Source organism: Sinocyclocheilus anshuiensis, unplaced genomic scaffold, assembly GCF_001515605.1.
Source record: "Sinocyclocheilus anshuiensis isolate Anshui unplaced genomic scaffold, SAMN03320099.WGS_v1.1 scaffold552, whole genome shotgun sequence".
Lineage (NCBI taxonomy): Eukaryota > Metazoa > Chordata > Actinopteri > Cypriniformes > Cyprinidae > Sinocyclocheilus > Sinocyclocheilus anshuiensis.
This window is the reverse complement of record NW_015554362.1, coordinates 925,219-934,571: the sequence shown is the minus strand read 5'-3', so window position 1 is coordinate 934,571 and position 9,353 is coordinate 925,219. Positions and strand designations below refer to the sequence as shown.

General features: G+C 35.0%; 1 protein-coding gene across 1 annotated transcript in view; it reads left to right on the top strand.

Moving 5' to 3' along the window:
- LOC107671459 (CUB and sushi domain-containing protein 3-like) overlaps nt 1-9,353 on the top strand; it is a 292,685-nt gene that overhangs the window by 189,612 nt on the left and 93,720 nt on the right. Inside the window, exons 37-41 of the mRNA XM_016464380.1 lie at nt 1,241-1,345; nt 3,370-3,488; nt 4,943-5,012; nt 6,850-6,966; nt 7,128-7,337. Of these exons, the coding sequence (XP_016319866.1) occupies nt 1,241-1,345; nt 3,370-3,488; nt 4,943-5,012; nt 6,850-6,966; nt 7,128-7,337 (621 nt within the window). The remainder of the gene's footprint in view (nt 1-1,240; nt 1,346-3,369; nt 3,489-4,942; nt 5,013-6,849; nt 6,967-7,127; nt 7,338-9,353) is intronic.

Genomic DNA, 9,353 nt, shown 5'->3' with positions numbered 1-9,353 from the left:
CATTCTATCATCTATCTATCTATCTATCTATCTATCTATCTATCTGTCTGTCTGTCTGTCTGTCATTCTATCTATAGTTCTATCATTCTGTAGTTCTATCTATCTATCTATCTATCTCTGTCTGTCTGTCTGTCTGTCTGTCTATAGTTCTATCTTTTTGTAGTTCTATCATTCTGTAGTTCTATCATCCATCCATCCATCCATCCATCCTCTATCTATCTATCTATCTATCTATCTCTATCTATCTATCTATCTGTCTATCTGTCTATCTCTGTCTGTCTGTCTGTCTATAGTTCTATCATTCTGTAGTTCTATCATCTATCTATCTATCTCTCTGACCGTTGGTCGGTCGGTCTGTCTCTGTCTGTCTGTCTGTCTGTCTGTCGGCTCAGAAAGGCCTTTTTTCCTCTTGGTATAGAGTTTTACAGACTTTTTGTTTTCTCTTTGTATAAGTTGGAGACAGAATGATATCAGTGTAGCGCTGATGACTTGAATTGGCAGAGCCCTCAGAAGTGAAAGACAGACATGAATTATTTGCCAGCGTATCCCCTCAACCGCGTCAGCCACACAAAGCAAAATAAATATGTGCTGACCTTAGTGGGTGCCATCCCTCTCAGACAAAGCATTAAGTATTGTTGACAGTTTGAAGTTTAATCTGCTCAGAAGACAAATGAAAGATTAAAGGAAGTTATGGGATTGAGACGCCTCATGCATAAAGAAGGTGAAATGGCCGTGGACAAAATATGCTTTGATGCTCTTCGTGTGGTGTCACCGGTGGGAAATATGGGACCACCTCGGTCTAAATTCCCCCTGAGGTTAAGGCTGCACGTGTAATGCCTGCCTCTATTCGTCACAAGCTCTTTAGCACTGAACGTCAAGCGGCCGCTCGACAAATAGCCCATCATCGAGATTCCAGAGTGGCTACAGAGCATCACACCGCAGGTTCACAAAACTGCAATAGGTCTGATCTGTCTTGTTGTGTGCCCAGCTGTAATTTCGCAACGATTAGGTGGACCGTGGCGAGGTGTGACCCAACTTTAGCGGCGACACCACTGCATCTGTAGACCTAGCAACTCGATAAAGCCGCTGACAGTCATGACAGAGCTGAATGACATCCGTAGAAGCCTCGTGAAGGAATGTCACAGTCCTACCAGGATTGACTGCAGAGAGCTGTAAGAAACAATGCGCTGTTATGCCTGTCATGCAAATAAAAATTATTTTCTAATGTAAATTCCTCTAGGAACCACGATTCCACCCCTGCTGAACACCACGTCCAACAACCTGTTCCTCACCTTTCAGACTGACATGAGCATTTCTGGAGCTGGTTTTCACTTGGAATATACAGGTATAATGACTGTTCACTTCTGCAGTTAGACCACAAATCACGGTTTCCTATGGCTTTAGTGATTTGTTCAGAATGTGTGGTTGCGTAGGCATTCTAAGTGTCTAAATGCCAGTTAATCATACAGTATTTTGTATAATTAACAATCCCTATGAAGCGTTCAATTCATCTGAACCTACAATTAAGCAGGTTTCTCTCCTCCCACATTCCAATTAAATTCTTGTGACATTTTATATCCCACCTGAAGGGCACACAAACAACATCGAGCTCTACTAATGGGTTTGAACAGAACGTGAATGTATGGTAAAAGAATGATAGTAAAGGAATACTTTTTGACTTTCTGTGTATGGAAAAGAATGGTCAGGATATTCTTCAAAAATAATCATAAAAGCAGTCAACATGACTCATGTGCTAGATTTTACATCCCCTAAAGCCAAGTGATCAAAATGTAAGTAATTATTCACGGAAAACCTCTAATGAAGTCAAATATGATGTAATGTACTGTACTGCATCAACAATTACATCATTTGATCAGTACCAAAACTATACTTTAACACAAAACTGTAGGTTGAAAATGCAAAATAACCTATTTTATAAGTAGATGATAACTGGATACCATTCACATACACGGTTTTCTATGGAAGCTTAAAAAAAAAAAAAAAAAAGATAAATGTGAATTTTATTTCACAATTCTGATTGTTTTATTTAAATCTCGAGTTTATATCTCACAATTTAGACATTTTATTTCTCCCTCGCTATTCCAAATTTTTTCTTGTAATTCTGAGAACAAATTCCAAATTGTGAGAAAAAGAAAATCGTAATTGTGAGATATAAACTTTTTATTTATTATGAAATTATAAATAAATATGATGAAAAAGTCCAAATGAATTGCAAGACATAAACTAAAAATCAGAAGAAAAGTCAGATATAATGTGAGATTTAAACTAATAATTGCAAGAAAAAAAAATCTGAATCGCAAGAGATAAACTTGCAAAACTGGAAGCTAATTTCTGCCACAGAATTTTTTTTTTATCTGACAATTCTGACTTCAGACGTAAACTCACATTTCTGAGAAGAAAATCTGAATTGAGAGATAAAAACACTATATGTGAGATAAAAAGCCACAATTCAATTTTTTATTTTTATTTCATGGCAGAAACATGTTTTACTTTTATTGCGAGTTTATATCTCATAAGTATGACTTTTCTTATCAGAATTTCGATTTTATATCACACAATTCTGAGTTTATGTCTTGCAATTCTGATTTTTTTTCCCCCTCAGGATTGTGAGATAAAATGATAATGATTGTGAAATGATTGTGAGATAAAATGTTGCAATTGCCATTTTTATTTTTTTATTTTTTTTTATTCTGTGGCAGAAAAAAAAGCATCCATAGTTCTGTTTAAAATAAAATATTTTTATTATTATTATTATTATTATTAAGCACAATTGTATTATTAAAATTGTATATTTCTCTCTTCATTTTTTTATAATTAGATAAAAAATATGAATAGTAAAAACAATTGTATTATTATTAATATCACTGAAGTAATCATTATATCGCAGTTCAAATTGCAATCACGATATATACCACAATATATTTTTTGACAGCCCTAAACTGTTAATAAATAATTTAATAAAAAACAATCAAAATAAAACATATTATTTATAGTCTATATACATATAAACATAATGTGTTTTATTTGTTTTCCTGCATATCATTTGACCATTGACCAACATCAGAGAACTGTAAACATGTGACTTAAAAACTTAAAATCTCAGGGTTTACTTCAAGAAAATATTCGATGTCAAAGGGGTTCAGCTAACAAAGAAAGTTTGGGAAGCCCTGCCACAGGCGACCGCAAATGAATTAAATTTAACCTCAACATGAATCAAGCAACATTTGTTATGACTCATTTCTCTCGCGGGGCTCCTTTGCATCTCGCAGTGTAAACGCAAATCAATTTCCATTTGTGTTGGGGAACAGTCACATTCTGACAAATGAAGAGAGTTTCCTGTGTCCTAAGCAATAGGTTTGGACTCCTGCCCAGAACCTCAAACCCCCAGCAACGGTGTGAAAGTGGGCGACCGCTACTTCGTGGGTGATGTTGTCTCGTTCCACTGTGAACAAGGATACACTCTAAAGGTGGGCGATTTCATATCATAATATGGCAGTGATAGCTTAGCGCTCTCAGCTTCAAATGCTCATTTGCACTCGTTCTAAAAAGCTTTTTGGTTGCTCATTTTGGCATTTCGCCATTGCTGCTTGTGTAATTGGCAGTGCGTTAAACAGGTGACTGACTTTCAGAACATCTTTCAGAATGTGACATTCAATCAAACGGTGTTTGTTCAATTACGAACACTCGTATGTCCCAGGGGTTGATTTTTAGTTTAACTTTTGTTTTTCTTTTTGAAGGATGCATTAAAATGTCTTTTTTCCTATGACTTTGTTTATTTTTGCTATGCTTTTTAAGTGTAGATGTTGTTGTTTTTAATCTTGTACCAGACCAAGACTTTTCATCTTAAAATATTCAAAATGCATCGTGGAATATCAACAGAGATTTTTAAAATTATGATCATTTAAACAATTCAGCATTTCAGTATTTTTCATGTGAAAATGATTACGACTCTCTTTTAGTTTTTTCCCTCGTTTTCCCCCAAGCTGTTATTTTTTGTCATTGAAAAGCTTGAGACACAATATGATGCATGTGATGTGTGAAAAGAAAAAGAAAAAATTCTGTCATTTCCAGTCTGTAATTTTGTAAAATTATCCAAGAAGTATAAAAATATTATTTGTGTTTTTTTAGGGTGCATGTGCTTAGCATGTTCAAAATTAAGTTATGCAAAAGATGTGAAAATGAACATTTAGTTGTTTATTTAGAATGCATGAAACACTAGTTATGAAATTAGCCTTAGCATGTTCAAAATGTCATATTTTTTTAGTTGTAATTTTGTTAAAATATATATAAAAAAGTATTATAGGTTTTATAATATAGCCTTAGCATGTTCAAAATGTCATTTTTGTAGCTGCTTTTTATAAAATTATGCAAAAAAAAAATAAATTATAATTTAGTTGTGTGTATTTAGAATGCATGAAACAATAGCTATGATTATAATTAACCTTAGCATGTTCACAATGTGATTTATACCTTGCTGCAATTTTGTATAATAATGCAAAATGTGTGAAAATATATTATTTTATTGTGTGTATTTAGAATGCATAAAATGCATGCTATGTGAAATTAGCTGCAGCGTGTGTAAAATATAATTTTCACCAGAGTTCTCTTATGATGCATGTATACTGTATATACTGTTGGACGTTAATAGATAAACTAGTGAATGTTTGTGTAAAAAAAAAAAGAAGAAATGTTCAGAGGTGCCCATAGTTGAAGAAGCACCAGTTCAGCATTTGGTTTTCTGTTCTTCTGTGTGCTTTATTAGATTCATTCACAGTGCCAAGGCTTTGTTATTTTTGCTCTCATGTCGTACGTGGAAGAGCACGTTGAATGATACATGTCCTATGAGTGATTCATCTTCCTTCGGAATTGGTGAGAGCTTCTTGGAAAAGTCAATATCTTTCTTCATTTCCACTCGTTGCAGGGAAGTGCATATATAACCTGCATGCCGGGGCCTGTCAGAAGATGGAACTACCCAGCGCCCCTCTGTCTGGGTATGTTTTATTAGCAGTCATTTCTCCCCATTTGGCCTTTTCAATGAGAGCATTACCACTGCTTTACTTCTCCGTAATCGCAATTCTTCAAATTAGTGTCTCACAACAACCTTATGTTCCTGTTAGTTGAGGAGTTTGTGCCGTTTCATCTTATTTGATTTCAATGTAGCAGCTGTTTCATCACCAAGTGTAGAGAGATCAGCCAATGGTCTGTTAGAGCTCTATTTAATCAAATGGACTATGAAAAAGCTTTCTTCAGGCTAGATCTTTGAGGTCCTAGTCGGTCTAATCTTCAGTCTTTTTCATTTTCTCTTTTGTTGAAATCTATTAGCCTTAAACCCTTCTTCCATGTCTCATGATTTCTTGCGGCTATAACAGCATCGCTCACAAGTTTCTGGCCATCTAGCTAATGCTGTTCATCCAGTCCACTAATGCATGTTGCTGGTGCAACAATGAAAAAAGGATGCACTTTACTTCATTATAGTTATTATGCATCGTTTACTTCATTATAGTTTACTTCTAAAAGATGTTCTCTGACATGTCTGTAAATGTATGCAATTGTAAGTATTTCTTTAATTCCAGTACCATTAAAACAAACGTAAAAAGTGACTTTAATATTGCTATACAGTACTATAAAATGTCATTATTAAAATCAAAAGTCATGTCTTTTAAAACTATTTAATGGACCCGAGCTAACATTGTCTTTTTATTAACATTAGTTAATAAAAAGACAATGTTAGCTCGGGTCCATCAAATGTCTGCAATTCCAGAAATTCATTGTTTATATCATCAAACATTTTTGCAAATATGCTGCTGAGTGGATTGTAACATGTAATTTATTTTTTGATTGATTTAATTTCATTCCATTTTAATTTGAATTTAAAAGTTAAGCTCAGTTGAGTTTAGAATGCTGAATATGTGCTATTTCTTCTGATTTGATTTCATTGTAGCAGCTGTTTCATACCGACCATAGAATATCGAAACATCACCTTTATAGACATTAACGATTTTGATCATCTATGTTAATGCAAATATATAAGGTGCATGATTTGTTTGTGTGATATGTTTTTAATACTGAACCGACATTGAAATCATTTCATTTATTTATTGTTTTTATTCAAATTTTATTTCTTTTTAATTCTTCTTTAAATTCAGTAATTGAATTTAGATAAAAAAGTAAAGCTCAATCTAATTTAGACTCCGATTGGTGGCGTTCGGCACGGCTGTGGCTGAAGAGTGACACTTGAAGTTTATTTGATCCGAGCTCCTGCAGTGTAAACAGAAGATTCAATGTTAACTATTGACATTTCAATTGCTGTTCTAAAGTAGGGTAAATGGACACGGTGAGTCCAAGAGGCCATTCATTACACGTTTGCCAATAAGAGGAATGCAAACACAACCAAGCACACAGGGACATGTGCACACAGTAAAATCAAGGGGATATACTTACTTGCTTCAATATTGGCCTTTCAATCCCAGCGAGTTCTGGTGGTGTTCATTTAAAAAGTCATTATGAGAAAACATAACCCATGTATCATTTTCTCCCAACCTCAAAATGAACACATTTATTCCATTAGCATTTGAAAGCATTACTTATTGCACATCATTGCATTGTTATTTATATGTACCAAGAACACAAGGCTTTCTTATATGTGCAAATGAGTTCATTTTGCATATCACTAGATTCCGTAATGGAGTTTGGACTTGATGAATATCTATTTGATAATTTCTTAATGTTCCATTGAGTTTTCGTTCCCGGTGTTGCATTGTGTGAGAGATAGTATACTGTACATGCCATCTTCACTGACTCTGTGCATGGCTGCTCTTGTCTTTTAAGCCGAGTGCGGGGGATTCCTGTCGGACCTGAATGGAGTCATCCTAAGTCCCGGCTTTCCTGGAAATTACCCCAGTGGGCTTGACTGCTACTGGACAGTTAAACTTCCTGTTGGCTTTGGTCTGTATCCTGTAACTTTTCAGTTGTATTTTTCTTGTGTTTCTTGAAGTTGCAAGTCATGGATTGTTTTGTTTGAACTTTATTTTGAACTTTAAAGTTTACCTTCAGGTATCTCATTGTTGAAATGTACTATATCTCTCCTCCTATTGTTTACGATCCAGGGATTCACCTGCAATTCCTCAACTTCTCCACGGAAGCTGTGCATGACTACCTTGAAGTCCGTAGTGGGACACTAGACTCGGGCTCGGTGATCGATAGATTCAGTGGTCCCGTTGTTCCAGAATCTTTCTTCAGCACGACCCACGAGACCAGCTTCTTCTTTCACAGCGACTACTCGCAGAACAAACCCGGTTTCCACATCACCTACGAGGGTAAGACGGATTAGACCTGCCCACGGCCATTACCTCCCCTGTCGATACGGACACACACCATTGGATCCCTTCTCACAATAATGGGATAGGGAATATAACCAATTGTTCTCTTTGAGTTCAGTCAAAGCCCTTTTTTAAAGCAAGTCAGTCGATCTCAGTAACATCCACAGCAGCTATACCAAATGCAAAACAACATATTTCTAAAGTTGGCTAGTTGGTGGGCTGCCTGAACGACTGATTGGTCTTAACGAAAAGCCCTGTATAATTAGGCTGGTTTTGGGAATGTGTACAGCTGTTGCTGCGGTGCTTTAAAGAGGATACATTTAAAGACCCAGCTTTTCTGAGAGGATTTAACTCTGCAAACAGCTAAAGCACAGCATGCTAATAAAAAAAAAAAAAAAACAGCACTTAAAATATCAAAATGAAAAAATATACACTACCGGTCAAAGGTTTGGAATAATTACGATTTTTAAAAAATGTTTTTCCAAGAAATATTATGAAATAATATGAAATATTATTACAATTTAAAATAGCTGTTTTCTATTTGAATATGTTTTAAAATGTAATTTATTCCTGTGATGCAAAGCTGAATTTTCAGCATCATTACTCCAGTCGTCAGTGTCACATGATCCTTCAGAAATCATTCTAATATGCTGATTTACTGCTCAGTTATTGTCAATTATTATCGGTGCTCAAAAAATAATAGTGGTTATTGTTATTATCAATGTTGAAAACATTGCTGCCTAATGTTTTTTGTGTAAATCATGATGCATTCTTTGATAAATAGAAGTTTAGCATTTATTTAGTTTAATCTTTTGTAACAGTATAAAAGTCTTTCACTTTTGATCAATTTAATGTGTCCTTGCTTATTTTTTAATCGTGTTTTCCCCAAACTTTTGAATGGTAATTTATGACAGTTTCCACAAAAATATTAAGCAGTAAAAACATATAATATTTTTTTTTATATATATATAACAACAAAAAACTATTATTTTAAGTTGTAATAACTAACAGTATTAACAATATTGCTGTTTTACTGCATTTTATTGGCGAGCATAAGAGACATTATAAAAAAAAAATATATATATTCCAAACTTTCAAATGGTAGTGTATAAAAGGAATTACTGTAAACTAGTTAACATCAGTGTTTTTTAATTGAAAAGTGCAATTTTGCTGTGATTTCTCCTATTAAGTTCATTGTAGTAGTAGAGTACAGGTGCATCTCAATAAATTAGAATGTCGTGGAAAAGTTCATTTATTTAAGTAATTCAACTCAAATTGTGAAACTCGTGTATTAAATAAATTCAATGCACACAGACTGAAGTAGTTTAAGTCTTTGGTTCTTTTAATTGTGATGATTTTGGCTCACATTTAACAAAAACCCACCAATTCACTATCTCAACAGATTAGAATATGGTGACATGCCAATCAGCTAATCAACTCAAAACACCTGCAAAGGTTTCCTGAGCCTTCAAAATGGTCTCTCAGTTTGTTTCACTAGGCTACACAATCATAGGGAAGACTGCTGATCTGACAGTTGTCCAGAAGACAATCATTGACACCCTTCACAAGGAGGGTAAGCCACAAACATTCATTGCCAAAGAAGCTGGCTGTTCACAGAGTGCTGTATCCAAGCATGTTAACAGAAAGTTGAGTGGAAGGAAAAAGTGTGGAAGAAAAAGATGCACAACCAACCGAGAGAACCACAGCCTTATGAGGATTGTCAAGCAAAATCGATTCAAGAATTTGAGTGAACTTCACAAGGAATGGACTGAGGCTGGGGTCAAGGCATCAAGAGCCACCACACACAGACGTGTCAAGGAATTTGGCTACAGTTGTCGTATTCCTCTTGTTAAGCCACTCCTGAACCACAGACAACGTCAGAGGCGTCTTACCTGGGCTAAGGAGAAGAAGAACTGGACTGTTGCCCAATGGTCCAAAGTCCTCTTTTCAGATGAGAGAAAGTTTTGTATTTCATTTGGAAACCAAAGTCCTAGAGTCTGGAGGAAGGGTGGA